Raw genomic sequence first — 19,375 nt, 5'->3', positions numbered from 1 at the left:
AACTGAAAGCAGACCGTTTTAAGGAATGCTCATGCACTGGTACGCCAAGGTCATTATCAAATACAGAGTTTCAGGGGCGCCTGGGTGGCTCAGTCAGTTCAGTGTCTGCCTTTGGCCTTGGGTCGTGATCTCAGGGCCCTGGGATCAAGCCCCGTGTCAGGCTCCCTGCTCAATGGGAAGTCGGCTTCTCCCTCTGCTCCTAGTCCCCCAGCTTGTGCGCTCTCTCTCGCTCCTCTCAAACAAATAAATAAAATCTTTAAAAAAAATACGGAATTCCATATTCACTAAATGTGTTGTGAGGAGTCAGCAAAGAAAAGCTTGGGAAAAACTCTCTGGGCTCACCAACTCCATTTTCATATATAGTTGTTTGCCATACTGGAACTCCCACCATTTGGTGTAATTTTAAAATTAAAAAAAAAATACAATACAGTAAAATAAAATTGAGGTCGTTTGTAATGTTACGTGGCCAATGCCCGACTCGCCTTTACTTTCACCTCCTTATTCTGCTTGCGTTTTTGGCAAAATTTAACAGTTGCATCTTTGCACTGTGGGGCCTTGTCAACAACAAGCCCCGTCGTCTCCCAGGGGCTCGCTGTGCCTGTCCTGGATGCACGCAGTCCCTCTCCTACATGAGTGATGGGCTTCAGAGTTGATGCAAAATGCACACTGAAATGCCAGTGTCGGTTATTCCTGCTTTCTGCATTTAATATGTGAGTGACGAGCACAGCGTTGGTAAATAAAACAAAACAAAACAAAAAAACCCTAGATCATTGATTTTGACAGATGCGACATTACTTTTTAATGGAAATGTTTAAAGCAGTAATCAGCAATAAGTGAAAGTACATTTTGCACATTGACTTCCTCTCTATGTGATTACATAAACACAATCTGCTTTTTTACCTTCTCAAGTTGTTTTATTCTGTATTTACCTGAAGGAGCGGCATTGGGTCCCTTGGCCCCAATCATCTGGGTTTTTAGGGTGTGTGTTCGGTGACTCTGTCTCGGTCCTGAGACTGTCAGATAATCGTGGTTGGTGAGTTGACAACTCTCCGCGGCGTGCCACCCTTAGCCCAGTCATGCCTTCCTCAACCAAGCTTCTTGAAGGGGAGGTTGAACTGAGAGATCCAAGGTAGGGCAGAATGACAACTCATTCCCCCTCGCTGGGCCCTGGAAGGAAGAAGGAGATGCAAGGTTATAAACATTTACAAATGAGCCCTCCTTAGAAAGTCTGAGGACTCGTGAAAAGGCAGGAAGGCTAAAGACCAAGAGAGAATGTTCATGCAGTAGCAGAAGGGACAGTGCCAAGCAGTGAGGCCTTTATGAGGCCTCACTTTTTTTTTTCTAAGAGGGGTGCATTGAAATTATTCTCCTTTTTTATCATTGTCGTTAAATTCATGACATAAAATTCACCATTTTAAAGGCGTACAGTTCAGTGGCGTTTGGTACATTCCCAAGATTGTGCAGCCGTCACCAGTTCCAGAATATTTTCATCACCCCGGAAAGGAAATCCCACACACATTAGGCAGTGACTCCCCATTTCCCCTCCCTCAGCCCCTGACAACCACTAATCTGCTATCTGTCTCTATGGATTTGCCTATTTCACATAAGTGAGTCGTGCAGTATGAGACCTTTTGTGACTGGCTTCTTTCACTTGCTGAAATGCTTTCTAGGTCCATCCATGTTGTAGCCTAGATCGTACTTCATTCCCTTTTTATGGCTGAATGATACTCCATCGTATGGATATACTACCCTTTGTTTGTTCATCAGATGATGGACATGTTGATGTTTCCACCTTTTGGCTACTGCAGATGGCGCTGCTATGAGCATGGGTGTGTAAGTCTTTGTCCGAACACCTGTTTTCGTTTCTTTTGAATTGACTCTTTCAGGAGAGGTAACATAGTACTGCAGAGATAATATGGTACTCTTCTTTCATCTTGTGATTGGGACCCTCATACTGCCTGAAACACCAGGAGGAGTGCTGAGAGCTCCCATTTATGGAGCCACCCTTGTTCTGTGCCTGGTAGATATTAAGTTAGGTGCTCTGTCTTACTTGAACCTCACCAGTAAACCTTAGGTAGGTTTGGGTCTCCGGTCTGAGCAACAGAATTGCAGAGTGATTCTATTTGTAGTAGGATGATTGGAGGGAAAGCACAGAAACAAATGCATCAGTGCATTCAGTTTGGTATCCAAGGAGCCAGACCACACCATTCCTTTGAGCTGACATTGTACTTAGAAACTTTCTCAGAACTCGGTGGCTACATTCATCCAGACCTAGTCCAGTAAAAAAGCCATTAGCTTTTTGGAGACAGTCTCAAATCATCTCAACCATGATCACTGTATCTGAACTCACCTAAGGAGACCCGAATTGTCTAGGCTTAGTGAGAGTAGATACCAGTCTTTTCCAAAAGCTCCTTTTGGAAGACCTTACGCTAGAGCTTGCAACATAAAGGACTCCAAGAGAATGCATTTCCAATGCATGTGTGAAAATGAAACACAGGATCAAGACATGTCAGTTTCTACTATGGCATCTCAGTGTCAAGTCTCTCATAATCAGAACGACCTCCCCTCTCCCTACCCACCACTGGCTAGGCTGAGCAGGTCCTGTGCACAAACACCAACAGAGCAGTTAGGACGTGTTTAAATGCTAAGCATTATTCCTGCAAACAGGAAAATATAGCATGAGACCGGAATGGGAGAATTATAATATAGAAATTAAAGATGCCAAATGGTCAGCCATGGAGACCAAAGGTTGTTTAAAAAAAAAAAAAAAACATTTTTAACAGAAGCTTTTACCTTCTAGTGACTCTTTGAAGTCAGAGATACACAATCACGTGTACACATCGTTTCAGGGAAAAAGCGATAGTGATTGTACCCTGAAAATATCTGTTAGAAGTTGTGTGTTCTCTCCACAATCCCTGCTGCATTTTTTGCTTTCTAGGTTGGGACTGTTTGGGAAGCAGATAGGTCCGTGCTGCCTGCTAAGGTGGTGTGGCTTTGCTGACAGAGTGTAGGAAAGCAGAGTGAGAGTATACAGAAGTCGTCGGATAGACACAATTTGAATCTGGCTCTACCACTTACTGGATGACCTTGGGCCAAAGACCTAAGCCTCTCTAAAATGGAGGTAACACTAGCACCTACTTTACTGGGTCATAGTGAGGATTTAGTGACTAAGTGAATGGATATAGGTGAGATCACTTGACACTCTGCTTAGCACATAGTGTTTACCGCTTCACACAGTGGTCAGCATCCTTGGCTTTCCCACTAGCGACGATCTAAAATGTCTCATATGCTTTGGGATGCTGGCTCCATTTCTTTGCCTGATGTTAAAGAGAGCTGCTGACATCACTACCTGGAAAACCGTCAGTATGTGGCGAACCTGGCCGTGGGAATTATACGTGTAGTCGTGAAGAGCCTGGCTCTCAGAAGAGAGAACGAAAATGCCCTGAAAACCATAAACACTACACATATCCGTGGTTATTCTTCCTCGTGGCCCTTTTAAACATTGATTGGAAGTCCCCTCTTTTGGATCCATTGGTAGATCTTGCCCTTCATTTTGGCTTCGGTGACCATAGGCATCTGCTAGGGACAGGACTGAACATCCTAACTGCCCCCCCACAGAGGCATTCACTGGATGTGAACGACCTTTCTTCCCCTCTGACCCCTGGCAAGTTTCAAACCAGGGGTCACAGGAAAAAAGGCCAGGTTGCCAATGACACTGCACCAAGTCTCTTCCAGGAAAATTACGTGGCTCTAAACAAGAGTTTCTCTTCAGAGGACTGAAGTGGGTGGACAGCTGAGTCATACCGTTCAATTATACTTCTTCCTTTCTCTCCTCCTGGCCTGGAGATGCTGTACTCACCATGGCTTTCTCTCAGAGCTTGCCCAGAATGGGAAATAAGCCCTTGAAGTCAACGTTGGACATTGGAATATTTCAGAACAGGGTTTGAATGGGGTACAGTGTCCTGTACGTAGCGTACGAGTAAACATCCGTGTTGCAGTATGTTCCATTTTCCAAAGCTGGCTGTCACTAACACAGTTGAGAGCTACACGATGTCCTTTAGCCAGCTGACTACAGTTTTACCTTCAGCCGGCTGCTCTGGGCATCACAAATCTAAAACCCCACCCTGGCCTTCCCCACACTATGCTTACTGCATGGCCATTTTCCAGCCAGGCCTCTGGGGCAGGCAGCGAGACCGTGGCGTGTCCACTGGCATTTGACTAGGGTGGCATGACTCAGTTGGCCAGGCTTCTGGAGAGCGCACACCTGCGGGGTCCTCTGCATGCCCTCACCTTATCCCACTGAACCTGCAGTTTTCCTTTGGGTCAAATGTGTCTTCGTGTGCTTCTCGGGACTTAAAGGACCCCTGAAAATTAGGAGTTAAATCTGGAATCAATTTTCATTTACAGCTAAGAAGCAGTTATTCATGCTGTGCTTGCAGTTCAATAAAAGATCTAAAGATATAGACCTTGTGCTTCTCTTTCAATATAAGCAGCCTAATCAGTCTCAAATGTTTTCTTAACAAAGAAATTGTATTGACAGGTTTATTAAAATTGCTGTCTTTAAAGTTTTAAGCTATCCACAATTTGACCTATTCCAAAGACTTCTAGAATGTGTGGTGGCCAAACTCAAGAGCTCCCTCCTGCATATATCCGCAGAACCAGGTGAACGTCTGCTTAACGTTTCACCGACTGATGATCATGATGTTGGATTTGCGCAGCTCTGGGCACGTGGCCTTGTACTCTGCTGGCAGGACAGTCTGGGGGGCCCTGGGCTCTGAAGCCAGGCTGGATCTGAGCAGGGCTCTCTCGGGCCCGGCCACCTCACACTGACATCAGAAGCAGCAGACCTTTAGAAGTACAAAGGCTGTAAAGAAATGGGTATTGTTTGAAACCGCTTTAGGGCATTTCAATATTAATTCCATCTTGTTATTAATGTGAATTAGACTGAAATATTAGAGGACTTCATTTAGCTCCGTAGGAAGTTTAGAGAGTGAGCACGGTGACAGGAAATGTTTGGTCAGGGACCAGGCTCAACTCTGTAAGCTAGAGCTTAGAAACATATGTCGTTGCAAGTAGCCCCCATGTACCCCATTTTATTCAACCGGATCTTTTTTTATTTTTCTGCTTAAGGATCACGCTAGCACCCTTAGAGACGTGTGCTTCATTCAAAGCATTTTACCGGGCATGTGTGGACTTTTCCACTGGGTGCTGGTGGCGGGGCTGCACCTCAAGTATGTTAACATATAGAGAACAATCGTGTCTTCTTAGCTCTTGCCCTGCACTTCATACTTGTATTTTTTGGCTAAAGATCACTCATATCTCACACACAGGTAGCTTGCTTTTCACCCAGGTTCTTGATTTTGGCTTTATATTTGATCCAGTTTCACTTGTTTGTTTTTATTATTGTTGGGCTAGCTCCCCGGCCAGGTCGTTCTGAGATCGTTGCAGATGAGCTGAACTCCCTGGTAGCAGAAGATGCAAACATTCCGGCCGCTTTGGGGATATGGTCCTTATACCTGGGATGCACATTACACTTTCAAAACACAGTAGTCAGGTTAAACTCAAGCCCACATTCACGTTTAAAGTTTGCTAATGAGAACAATGCAATACATTTTGCTCCTGCTATTAGCCAGCTCTCTGGAAGCTGATGCGCTGTCGCGAACGCATTCGTTGTGACAACAGACAGATCGGTCCTCTTGTTTCAGCTACAGTTCTCCCTCATCATGCTGAACAAGTTGTTACCTCCCCGGGGTTTCTCTGCATTTCCATTTACTTTGTTATCAGCAGAAAGGCTGGGGAAGGCCCCCTTCAGTAATGACATCAATATGGCATACACAGCAAGAGAGGTCAGCCTGTCAGAGCTAGAGAAACAGCAGATGGATTAGGATGAAACCAGGTGCAAAATAACTTTGATAGAGTCTTTTAATGTAAACAGTTTATCTGTCATTGGCTTTCATTGAAATGCCCCACAAAATGGTAGAGTTTGGGCAGTTAAGCCTGCAGAGTGTAGCTGAATAAAACCCGTACATTGTCATACAATTAGAGAATGAGAGGACATTTTAATTTATTCATTAAAGACAGGAAAGTAAATAGGATAACATATAAGGTTAATAGAATAACATTGGCCTTCATATTCCCAAGATTGTGTTTCCCATTTGGCTGTATTAGCATAGAGACTAGATTAATAGGAAACTGCTTAGGGCTTGTATGATGTGATTTTTAATATGCTCCAGGCAAGTCTGTGACTGTTTAGAAACCTGCGTGCTGATTTTTTTTTCATTGTAATTAGCTCTCCTACTTTTAGTACCAAATATTTTGACTCATAATCTCCATAGATTGCCTTTTTATTGTAATCTCAATAAAATGCTTAGAGCACACAGAGATGCAGAGAAGCACTGTGTTTTTATGTGTGGTGCTTGTCACAACTGATGATGAGATACTGCCTAATGTCCACTACAGCTTATGAATGATCCATCTACGAGCATTCCAACTGCAAAGCCACTGGCCCGCAGCGAGTTAAAATCAGACGTGGGTGAGGGTGTGCTGCGTACCCTAAGAGCCAACTGGAAGCAAAAATGGGTTTGACCCGTTATTTCAGAAAAGGTGATCCTCGTGTAGAGCAGGGATGACCAAGGCGCCTATCTGTGAAGAAGGGGGCTGGGGCGGGGTAACAGTCACCTCTGGGAAGTGGGGATCACTAAGTTGACTTGAATTCAAGTTGCCCTTGTCACTGCCCCCCCCCCGGGTTGGTCCCGTCTGCACTCTCACCACACCCTTTGCCTGGTCCAAGCATGTTCTTTTCTTAGGCCCCTTCGTCGCCCCAGTTTGGGTCCCAGATCCACGGTTGGCGCCTGGAGGTCCTGGCTCGGAGTCATTAGCCAACAAGCCCCAGGCAGCGTACCATGTGTACTGGAAGTTTATTGGAAGTTTCCAAGTCTTGAATTTAATCAGGGTTCTAGCATATACTAGAGCAATATGAACATCTCCGGTAAAAGCTGGGTAATCAAACACTGCCAGCCTGAAAATGTGAGATTTTGAAATGTATGTGCTGGCTTTGAAAACTATACTGCGGCTTTGGTTTAGGGCCCGAGAAGGCTTTACTCTGTTCCCCAAATATCTGCCATCTGCTGGAAAAGCTACCAGGCAGGCTACAAACACCCAGGATGTTGTCCTGAATGGGAAACAGAATCTATCTTATTCCTAAGCAGCTATGTATATGTGTACATATACATATATGTGTGTGTGTGTGTGTGTGTGTGCGTTTTCTATTTATTTAGTAAGAGCAAAGAGATTGGGCATTGTAAATACACAGAAGAGGTACCACATTTGAGATTAGATACCAATCTAAGATTAACTACTCAAAATTCAAGTAAATGGGCAGATAAAAGCAGCAGATGCTTCCAGAATGTATGGGATGGCATAACCCATATTTCACAGAGTACCACACAGGATTCTCTGGAATATTAGAAACATTTATGAACTTGGTAATAAATCTTTATTGCTAATGGAGGTAGGCTCAGGTTCCATATTTATCCCTGAGTCATATATGTATATAGTCTGCAGAACTTGTGTCTGAATATAGAATACCAGACCTTAAAATGGCCATAGAGAGCCTCTATTCCAGCCGCCTCAAGTTGCCAATAAGGACACTGGGGCATGAAATCCCTTGGAATTTCCTGGGTGATAGGAGTGTTCTAAGGAGGTGACTCTGTGTGGGCTCCTGGATGGGAGCTTTTCACCAGAAAGACCAAGTCATGATTAGAAGCTTGGAACTTTCAGCCCCTGCCACACACACACACACACACACACACACACACACACACACACACACACATGCGCGCGCACACTTCTCTGGAGAGGGGAGAAAGCCCGGAAACTGAATTAATAATTAATCATACCTATGTGAAGAAGCCTCCATAAAATCCCCATAGTATGGGGTTTGGAGAGTTTCCAGGTGGATGAACACATCCACGTTCCGGGAGGGTGATGAACCCCAAGTCCATGGGCACAGAAGCTCTGACACTTGGGACCCACCCAGACCTCGCCCTGTGTTATCTCTTCACCTGGCTGTCCATCTGTCTCTTCGATTGTGTCCTTTAACAAACTGGAAACATAAGTAAACTGCTGGCCCAAGTTCTGTGAGCCACTCCAGCCAATTAGTCGAACCTGAGGAGGGGGTTGTGGGAACCTCCGGTTTATAGGCGATTGGTTAGAATGAAAGGTGGCAGAAGTATTACGAGTGTGGTAACAGTGTGAGAGGAAAGGAGACTCACGGGTGGGAGACTAGTGGGTTTTCTTTTTTTTTTTAAGATTTTTATTTATTTATTTGACAGAGAGAGACACAGTGAGAGAGGGAACACAAGCAGGGGGAGTGGGAGAGGGAGAAGCAGGCTTCCCGCGGAGCAGGGAGCCTGACGTGGGGCTCGATCCCAGGACCCTGGGATCGTGACCTGAGCCAAAGGCAGCCGCTTAACCGACTGAGCCACCCAGGCGTCCCTCTAGTGGGTTTTCTAATGATGGATATGGTGTTGTTGCCCAGAGTATAACGTGCTCTAAAGAGACAGAAAGCCTGAATACATTAGGATGTTCATGCTAAGGATGCATCATCAGTATTCACTCCCATGTAGGTTGTAGAATACTTTTATACCATTGGGTACCTACTATGCCCTAAGAATACCCTTCCCGTTTTCCTGGTCACACGTGGTAAGGAGAGCATCTCTGTTAGGTATTGACTGTCTCCCACCACAAGACACATGTCATTTTGTGAGGGGGGGGGGTCTCTCTAGCACCAGAGGCAAGAGGGCGCAGATTGGCAGGCGGGAAGGAAATTGAATTTTCAAATCCATACACCCCAGGGGAACAGAGTAACCGAGTGCCTCTTACATTGGCCCTTCTATTGGGGAGAATAAGTAACTCCAGCCAGTGCTGAGATGCTGTGCCTGGTGTCTCCATATTTACTCCACTTAGAGAATGATTAACGTCAAGGAAGACTCTTATGAGTGAAACGTGCTTCTTCACCAAAGACCGTGCATTTTTCATTAAGTTACAACAGATCAAAACTTTAGTTATAAACCAATTCGCCAGTTGACACGTGGAACTTGCTAAAGACACTTGAAAAACTCCTACTGGTTAGCCGACTCCACACACGGGGCCAAGCAGACCTGCTCGGATGGTGGGGTGGGTGAAGCTGATTAGGAATTCAGTGAGCGGTGGGAAGCCATGAAGGACTCCGAGAAAGTCCGGATGAAAGTGGAGCATCAAAGGGGGGGGGAGAACGGGGAGACCGGCAGAGCGGCGAAGGGGCAGTGGCCAGTGTCCGGGGGAGCGGTAATGAGGATGGAGCGAGTGCCTAGCTGCAAGGAAGAGTGAGGGGGGGCATGGCCTGTTGCCCAGGACCGGCCGCAAAATCCACCCCGGCAGCCCGGACTCCTCATCGTCGTCCTCTCTGTGGTGTGAAGACAAGTTTCAGGGGCCCTTGCAGCACCTCCGATCCAGATGCATGTGTCCTAGAGCTTGGCTTTTCCTCCCGCGCCCTTCCACGCCCACAGCAGTGCTCAGACCGCTCAGACGCCACAACTCAGCCCCCACTCGTTTATCTGGTCAGTGTTTATTAAGTGATTATTAGGTGCGAGATGCGGTGCCCTCCACCTGGGATGAATTTCCTCCAAGCTCTGCTGGTCAGAATTCTCTGACTACCCCTTTTATGTCTAGCACAGGCCTACTTCATAGATGCACGGAATGCAGCGAATTAAATTAAGATGGGAGAAGCCCAATACTCTGAGGAGAGAGAACATGTAAGTTCAGGGTTCAAACACCTGCCATTTCCACATTTCCTTCTGGGCCCCTATCCAGAGGGGGAAATACAATAGGTGGTGTTTTCCTAAAGATTTCAGGCCCCAGGTATGAAGTCAGAAATTCAGGCATGCATCCAGGTGTTGCAAAATGCTGAGTGACATTTTCTCCTCTTAATCTGCAATCCTGGCTATGCGCGTGTGCTGCCAGCTGAAACTCCAGCCTATAGGAGATAATACAAGCCTCTGGCTGTTTTACTCATTCCAGTGAAATCTATTTAAATGCTGTAATTAAGCAATTCATTTTTATATTGGGGCAAGTGTTCTAAGTATATGTCTCTTTAATTGATTTAACCAATTCTGGAGGTATTGATTTTAGACCATCTGAATACCCTAATGATGAGTTCATTTGTTAATAGAGGAGTTTTCTCTTCTGAACTTCAGTGATCGATACAATTTACCAATACATGTCACTAGGTTAAGGTATGGCTGTGTCTCACGGAACAGCCCTGTGAAAAGTTAAAAAAGGCAAAACATAGAAACTCAAAAGCAATGCAATCGATTGTTCTTCTGTCTCATGTCCATAGTGCCCAATGTCCAGTTATTTAAGATTACCTGAATGACTGACTTCTCACTTTTTTTTTTTAATCAAGAAATGTATTGCGGGCGCTTGGGTGGCTCAGTCGTTAAGCGGCTGCCTTCGGCTCAGGTCATGATCCCAGGGTCCTGGGATCGAGCCCCGCATCGGGCTCCCTGCTCCACAGAGGGCCTGCTTCTCCCTCTCCCACTCCCCCTGCTTGTGCTCCCTCTCTCACTGTGTCTCTCCCTGTCAAATAAATAAATAAAACCTTAAAAAAAAAAAAGAAATGTATTGTATAGACCCAACTTGGGTGCATCTGCTAGCAGAACACCGGGAAAAAAACATAAGCAGGAAAGGTAAAAGCTATATAGAGCAATGCTAGTGGAATCACATTTTATGCTTGACTGGCAGCATTATTATTGATTAAGGAAAAAAGCAGCACCTGAATACATAGCCTTGTAAAATGAGTCCACCGCTACAATATGTCTAGGCCCTCCGAGCGCTCACCTTGACAGTCTCAACAAAGAGGAAACATACTGTATTGGGTCTGTTTTCTGCCAATATGGGGGCAGGGGGAAGGTATTATGGTAAGTCTGGATACCACGGTTCAGGGCATGCTTCTTAAAACCCAAAAGGATCCTCTCATTTTTTAATTTATTTTTTAAGATTGATTTATTTATTTGAGAGAGAGAAAGAGAGCACGTGAGCTTGATTTATTTATTTGAGAGAGAGAAAGAGAGCACGTGAGCAGGGAGAGGGGCAGAGGGAGAGGAAGAGAGAGAATCTTAAGTGGATTCCCCGCTGAGTGTGGAGCTGGACACGGGGCTTGATCCCAGGACCCCGAGATCATGACCTGAGCCGAAATCAAGAGTCAAACGCTTAACTGACTGAGCCACCCAGGCGCCCCAAGATTCTCTCATTTTTTAAACCAAATGTAGTATACGTGTTTGTTGGATTAGAATAGAACTGGGACAGAATTACCAAAGAATTTTTTTTTAAAGTTAGGTCTGTCCATAGATTATATGTAGCATTTTCTCCCTAAGAACACAGGATGTTATGTTTGCCGCTGAGGACAGGACTCAATAGAGAGCCATTTTCTTTCCTTCCTTCCTTCTGTTTTCTCATGCTAGCTCTAGAGTTTTTATGGTTCACATAATTCAGTATAGTGTCTGAGTCGCTTGGGCTTCAGTGGAGCCAGAAGATTCTCTGCATAACAGAAAGACAAGGTCCTTCTTATTTTTAGAAAGATAGATTTAATGAGTGAGCGACTGTGATCATGTCCTTAGCCACATCATCCCTCCTGAGGAAATAAATTTGCTACTTAGCAGGATACCATGAATAGTACAATGCTAGTAATGAGAGAAGAATCAGTTCATAAACACTCCTTGGAATGAGAGAAGTGCCTTCTCCCTGGGCATATAATTTTTCAAGATGCCATATGACCGAGGAGGCTCACCTCAGAGTTTCTCAATCTCAGGGTCAAATGTTAGTGAAAAAGCAAAGTGCCCTCCTCCTGGGGTGAGGTGTGAAAGGGGGGACCACTGATGGAGGAGTCACCTGGAAAGGAGGGAGGCTTCCTAGGCTTCCTTGTGGAGGAGGGGTAGGGGAGAGAGGGAGAGAGGGAGACAGAGAGATTTGAGTATATGCACCTGCACCAGCCCCCGAGAAGGTTCAGGGCAGAGGCCTGTGTGAAGGCACAGGGGTCTCTCCTGCTGGCCTAGGCGGGTCGGGATCTGAACATATCCAGATCTCCCTCGAGTAAGACTTCCCAGACAGAAACATTCTGTTTAGCCCAGAACTGCTCCTGATATGGAGAGAGGAACAGAGTGTAATCCTCGTTGGAATAACTGCATGGGTTCAATATGGCAACCGGTCCCCAAGTCGGCAAGCCCATAAACTCTCTGACTGTGCAGACGTGTGCCCTGAAGCCCGAAAGCACGGTCCGCAGGCAATGCATTTACATAGCGCACTATGGTTTCTAGAGCACCGCCGTGGATGTTGGCTCCTCCCACCCACCCTTGATATAGATGGGACAGGAATGATTATCTTCAGTTTTAAAATGAGGAAACAGGTTCAGAAGTGTCAGCCTCCTTGCTAATGGCCTGATGATAGTAAGCAGCAAAGCTGGGCGCAGAACCCGGGTTTCTGGATTTCCCACTCATCACTCTTTCCACTGTAGCCTGCAGCCTCTCGCCACACCGCAGTGGAATCTATTTTCTAACATTTTAATTTATCGTATCATCCTTTTTTTATACTAGAGATTCCTTAATGGCAAGATAAGTATCATGTGAGGGAAACGTGGCACAAAATAAGTAGAATATAGGTTTTAAAAAGCATATAGATGTTGCAAATTAAAGCAGCATGAGTGTTAACTATCTAGCCTCCATCTTCCAATCAGTTTAAATTACTTTAATGTATGTTTTTGAACTCAAAATGAGCTGTAATCCCAATATGCAACCCTCTTAATGTGGATGAATTACACGAGATCCTTTCATTTTGATTCCCCTCCTTTTGCACATTTCAGAACATGGGATCGGTGTTTTCATATCCCGTTATCTCAAAAGAGGAATGTTCTCCTTGCATTTTTTTTTTGTAGACTACTTCTTAGACCTTAAAGACATATATAGTTCTCCCACGAATAATTCACTTAACTTTCCTTCGAAGTCTCTGAGTTGAATAATTCTCTATAGAGGGCTGAACACAGTGTCGCATTATAGCGGAAGTGAAGAACACAAATTGCGAGCTCTGTCTCGGGTCTGGCAGAGACTCCCTGTGAACGTTTAGCTTAGAGATGAAAGGTGGTGAGCACACAGGAGGATGACGTGAGCACGTCTTACTAAAGCTGTTGGCACTCTGGAATGATCCCGAGTTAATTTCCAAAGAAAAGAGAACCTCTCAGCAGAGACATTTTCAATCAATAGCCAAGCAGCCCAGAAAACATTCATTTGAATGAAGTTATTTTCCTATGATGGCTGTATGAAAAGACATAGGTTTCAAAGAAACTGACCTTGAACATGATTATGTTCCTCCTGATCAGAGAAAACTAACTGGGTCTAATTGACAGTCCTGAGGCACAGAGAAGAGAAGACATTTTCAAAAACCGTGTCACTGAGTGAAAGCTAGGGTAAGCAATGCCACTGTGATTTCTCCCTCCCTGTCTTCTGCCAGTGGCATGCTCATGCTATTACATCCAGTGTGCTTTCAAAGGAAACCCCCTTGAACACCATGCTTGTGACTTTACGATAAGCTGAGTCTTCAGGAACAGACTCGTTTGGATTGTAAGGGACAGGGGAAAGTGGGTTCCTGTGATTTCCACAGTGACACGTCTTCCGCCCCTACCATACGCCATTCCAAAGCAGCCAGGACTAGGGGAGAAAGGGTGGTAGAGAAGGAAGGTGTAGGTGTGCACGGGGTGGGCAGACTGGGTCCGCCTGTTCCTTCCCTCATCCTTTCCGGGGCCAGCCCTGCTTAGGGACAGACTTTCGTATCCTAACTACCTGTGAGACGTGACTTGGGCCGGCCACACACATATTGCTTGTTTTATCATTTTCACCTGTTACCTCCCACTCTTGCTTGCTTGCTGTTCCACCTCTTGCCAAAATTCAGCCTCAGGCACAGATGGTGAGAAGATGATTTTTGCCACTGAGAGCCAAAGAAAGTGCCCAAATATTAATGGGTATTTACCTAGCAACAGAACCCGATATTTAATAGAAGAGAAGGACTTGAATTTCCAACGCTAATCTCTAAAATTGAGAAGTGTTTCATTTATTTTTTAAAAAATGGCTCCGGAATGCGTTGAGCTGTTGTTGTACACAGAAGGGTCCGGGGTACTTACTTCCACACCGGTCACCCAGAATGCCAAGTCCGGTGTTAAAAATAGCTGCCGTTGCTTACCTCCAGGAGTCACAAATATAAAGGTCTCCGAATGGACACTTTTTAAAAGGGTCTGAAGATCCTGGAGATTGCCAAACCACTGCTTCGACACTCTCCATCTTAAATATTATTTCTATAGTCTGCAAAAGTCTAGGAGAGTACAAGTTTGGTTCTGATTACATAATTATGCTACAGAAGTATGAAAAAAATCGTCACTAAAACCCTCCAGGTGCTTAAACAGTTTGATAGACTGTAGCCATTCTGCCATCAGCGCCCCCAGCTGTGTTGCTTAGCAACATTTTAATTCCAGAAGAATCGAAGGAGATGCAATCCCTGTGGAGAGGGAAACAGAAGTAAGAGGGCTGTTGACAGATGATCTGAGTTGTTTCTTCTAATATACTGTGAAGATCACTAGCTCTTTTCATGAATGATAAATGGACTGTACACAGATCAATGGGTTCAGCAATAAACTGGAACCAGGCTCCATGTCTAAGGCGACACAGGCCGAGAGGCCCAGAGATTTCCTCATTTCGATGATTTGGTGTGTGTTTTCTTAAAGGTTCCACAGGAAGAGATTGATCCGAGCATTCGGTCATCCCTTGGCCTTTTGTGGTGTCCGCTAATAAAAATGATTTTAGAAATGGCTACTTTGGCCTTGCTCTCACCATGCAGGTGCAGCCAGGTGTCAGGAGTCACACAGGGTAAACGGGTCCTCACCACAAATCTAGAAGTCCTAGATGTGCCCATGATCATCCCTCCTCCCCCACCCCCCACGCACCTGCCCCCTCACCCTGTCATAACAACCCAAGCAGGCCCACCCAGGGGCTAAGATCTGAGTGCAAGGCAGAGAGAGAGGAATGAATGTCTGTGTCTGAAAGCTGCACTTGGACAGGTAACCATGTGCCCTGGGAGAGGAAAATTGCTCTCTGTGTCTCTAATCTGCTTATCCCAAGCAGCCTGCTTCAGTTAGGTCCTTATGTTTTGGAAGAGCGTTTTATACTGCTTATTGTTTTGATAACTAGTTGTGAAGATTATGCCTGCTAATGTTGTCTAATTGCTTTTTTTTTTCTTCTGTTTACAGGCTGTTGAAAAGGCAAAACCTAAGAATAATCCTGTGAAGTAAGTTATTTTTTTATTTGTTGGAAATTTTAATTTGAATGGACTCCGTGTGTGTGTCGCAAAAGAGACCTTGAATTTTGAGTTCATCTCTATGACGATCGAAAAACAAAAACAAACAAGGGGGGAAACCACCAAAACACAAAACACAAATCTCCAGTTGAGCGGGGACTAGCTTTTATTTTGATGTGATTTTTTCCTGTGGTCCTGATGAGGAAGTGCCCCAAGTTGTGCCCAGTTTACATAAATTAATATGTGCCATCCGTGAAGAGCTGCCAAATACTATTATAATCCTATCCAGTGCATGGTACTTCAAGCCTTTGGGTCTTGCACATGCTAAAAAGATTATATTTTTAATTGCAAACCTTGGACCTATGACAGAGACTGAAATGGCTGAAAATGTGCCAAGTGATTTCCAGCCACGTGGGGAGGTTTGGCACCTTGGCATCAAGGCCTTGCTACTCTGTTAATGAAAAGCTCATAAAAATATATCTAACCAAAGGTTTTTCTAGGTAACAGAGAGCTATTTCCAAGGCGCTTTATGGGGCACTCTTAAATTATAAACAAGCAGCACAGCACTCTTTTAAATACAGTACATCCTAGACATCCTGTCTCTTCCAGAAGGGAGACTTTCAAATTAAGAAAGGACGTTTGTCTTGTCATTTGGGTTTGTGACCTTGGGGGTTGAAATCTCTGCAGCCTGATTTCTTTTCTGTCTGTGCCCTGAAGGCGGGATTAGCGGGTGGTGCTAATGAGGCCAAGGCCAGGACTGCTGGTCCCTGGGTGGGCCCTTAGTGATCTTCTTTCCCCTAGTCCGATTGCACCCTTCCCTCCAGTCCTCCCACGTGCAGATGCGTGTCCCGGGTCACAAGGGATGGGGCAAGGGCTGGAGGAGTGTAAACCCAGGCTCTCAGTGGGACAAACATCTCCAAGTTCAAGCCCTCCTGATAGGAAGTAAGTCTCAGGCTCCATCTTGGCATGCACAAGACAGCCCATTGGTAGTATACGGGGCTACGTGAAATCAGACTCTAGTGGCCTGAAGTGGGACCAGTTTTCTCTCTGCTCCTTGTGAGGATTCGACCCTACAGATAATTATATTTTTTATGAGTTCTCGTTAATTCACAGTGCAGACTCTATCTAATGTCTAGCACTTTAAGGAATATCGTAAAGAGAAAACAGGAAAGCTGGAAGAACCAAATGATTAGTAATAGAATATGGAGCGTTTTACCTTTAAATAGATTTGAAAATCTGCTCAGTAGTAAGCCTCAGTCGCGATCAACTGGTAGATGTTTAGAATTGCCTTCTAACTGAATAAGGTACCGTTCTCAGTGTGCGTTTGGGTGTCCCGCTGCATGCGGGCTCACCATAGCTACCCCACCTGCCCAGCCACAACCACTGGGCACTTGAAGAAGAAGACCTCTTCAAGACCTCAGCTCAGGGACAGAAATCCCGGAGCATGGTTCGTGAATACTGCCTGATAGCAGAGCAGAAGCAGAAGCAGGGCTTTTTGAAGTTGTATGTATCGTGGTCCTCTTTCTGTTTCTGATGTCTGACCGGGAATTTCGGTTACATGGGGTGCACTGAGACCCCAAATACATGTTCTCCTGAATGAATGAACAGGTAAACAAATTGGACACATCCCAGAGAGACTGGTGGCCCCACACCAGAGTGTCAGATCGGAGGGGCCCATGTGTTGTAACTGATCAAGTCATCCATTATCCTATCCTTGAGTCATGCCACGTGTAAAGTGCTCCCATGTTGCTCTGCTCTGGCTCATTCTCGCTGCCCTGCCTCGGACCAGGTACCGGCTTGCTCTTGTATGTCAGAATTAATACTTGATTGAGCATACAATGGAAAGTGTGTACAGTCTTGCTGGAAAAGTCGAGGTCTGGAGGCATTTACAACTAAAGCCTGAACACAGATTGGTGCAGATGATCATATGTGTGATTGGATGTCATCCTCTGGTGCAGAGTTTGGCAAACGGTTGGGGAAAAGAAATGAAAAGAATCGTTTGTGACATGTGAAAATTATATGAAATTCAAATTTCAGTGTCTATAAAAAAAGCTCTATTGGCACACAGCGACACTGATTTGTTTCCATATTATCTATGGCTCCTTTTGTGCCATGGTGGCAGAGATTAGTTGCGACAGAGATTGTACAAACCACAAAATGGAAACTATTTACTATCTGGCCCATCACAGAAAACCTTTGCCGACCCATGCTCTAGCTGGTCAGGTAGAAAAAGGCACAAAGGTGCACTTTTCCCTGACTGTAAGGGTTAAACTATCTCACACACACACACACACACACACACACACACCCTTGTCCTTTAAAACATTGAGGAAGCATTGGCTGAGCCCTTTTCCTGTGTTCTGGACTTTCTGGGGCCGATGTACCACACAGTTCTCATTCAGAGCAAAGAGACCACTCCAAATTTACTATCTTTGAAGTCATTATGGATATGAGAGCCATTGACAGGGCAACGATGCCTCGGAAACCAGTGAGTACAGAGCCATAGCCTTACTACTAGTCTTCCAAGTTGTGTGGATGGATAGCTTGCAAAAGACATAGGCACGTTCTAAAATTCTGTTACTTCCCAAGATCTAACTCAGGCTGAGCAAACTTTCCATTAGAGCGATGGTAAATGAGTCACAATGTCCGTTTAGTTTGCCTGTTCTCCTCTCTAAAGGTTTGCTTCCTCTTCCCTATTTCTTTTTTTTTTAAGATTTTATTTATTTATTTATTTATTTATTTGAGAGAGAGAGAGCATGAGAGGGGGGAGGGTCAGAGGGAGAAGCAGACTCCCCGCTGAGCAGGGAGCCCGATGTGGGACTCGATCCCGGGACTCCAAGATCGTGACCTGAGCCGAAGGCAGTCGCTCAACCAACTGAGCCACCCGGGCGTCCTCCTCTTCCCTATTTCTCAGCCACTTGTTCAATTTACTTTTAATACCTTCATGGTTGTAAGCCACTTTCATCACCATAGGGAGACTGTGGTACACATTAATTACACTCCATATAAAGGAGAAATTAAATATATGCTTACTGAATGTAAGCACATAATGTATCTGGATACACTAATGATTTTACCTTGAAACATTAAATATTACCTCTGAGGGTAAGAATCAAAATTGAATGTTCTTAAGATCAGTGATCAGGACAAGAGATGCTGGTGTATTTCTCAGTCTGTTGGAGCCGTGCCGGTATCAAAGCTTGATTAGTATGTTCAAACTGTGGCTCTTTAATGTGTCAGAGAGACTTTCACTTGTATGTTAATGTTCTACAGCAATTATCTTCAAGCTTTCATTGTGACAACAAGGCCTGAGAGATGTACAGATTTCTTCGACCATATGTGACTTATCACATACATTTTTTTTAAAAACACATTTCTGTTATTAAGACATATGTGGTAGTATACTTCTGCAATGTGAATTGCTTTTGGCTAAAAGCCATGCACTAATAAGTTGAGTTGAATCTAACCGAGGTTGACATCTGTTACCAAAAGAGAGAGAGGGAGGGAGGGAGGGAGAGAGAGGGAGAGCGAGTGAGCGAGAGCACAGTTGTCAAGCATAACATTTCTTCCTTGCTTTTACACTTTAACAACGTTAAACAACGTAGTTGTTGTCTTTCACAAATCAGGATCAGAATCCACTCTGTTTAGGAAATTACAGCTTTATTTAGGAACCAATCCATCTTACAGATACGGTGGTTTCATGATTGAAAATGACAAATAGCCACGAAGATTGTCCTGACCATGGTGTTTGTGCATTATTCATTTATTCATCCAATGAATATTTATTGAGAAGCTACAGCATTCCGGGAACTGTGATAGAGGCTGAGAGAATTAAAAATAAATCTGACACAGGTCTTACCCTCGAGGAGTTTAGAGTCCAGTACGAGAGATAAAATCAGTTTGTAAAGAACTAAATACAAGATAGAGAGAGATGTTTGTTAAGTAGGAAACAGATAAAGGACGAGGGAAGCTCTAAGGACAGAAAGCGCTTCTAGTTAGCGCT

The 19,375-nt window shown here is 44.7% G+C and overlaps 1 protein-coding gene across 3 annotated transcripts in view; it reads left to right on the top strand.

Annotated features, from left to right (window-relative positions):
• The window catches only part of AFF2 (ALF transcription elongation factor 2), a 450,433-nt gene that overhangs the window by 346,809 nt on the left and 84,249 nt on the right, over positions 1-19,375 (top strand). For all 3 annotated transcript variants that reach the window (XM_073888506.1, XM_073888504.1, XM_073888505.1), the window contains one exon: positions 15,326-15,363. In XM_073888506.1, the coding sequence (XP_073744607.1) occupies positions 15,326-15,363 (38 nt within the window). The remainder of the gene's footprint in view (positions 1-15,325; positions 15,364-19,375) is intronic.

The sequence above is a fragment of the Callorhinus ursinus genome, unplaced genomic scaffold (genome assembly GCF_003265705.2).
Source record: "Callorhinus ursinus isolate GAN/ISIS: 27379988/994484 unplaced genomic scaffold, GSC_fseal_2.0 scaffold91, whole genome shotgun sequence".
In the NCBI taxonomy this organism is placed as follows: Eukaryota; Metazoa; Chordata; class Mammalia; order Carnivora; family Otariidae; genus Callorhinus; species Callorhinus ursinus.
Note: the sequence above shows the minus strand (reverse complement) of the source record. Positions and strands in the feature narration are given on the sequence as shown.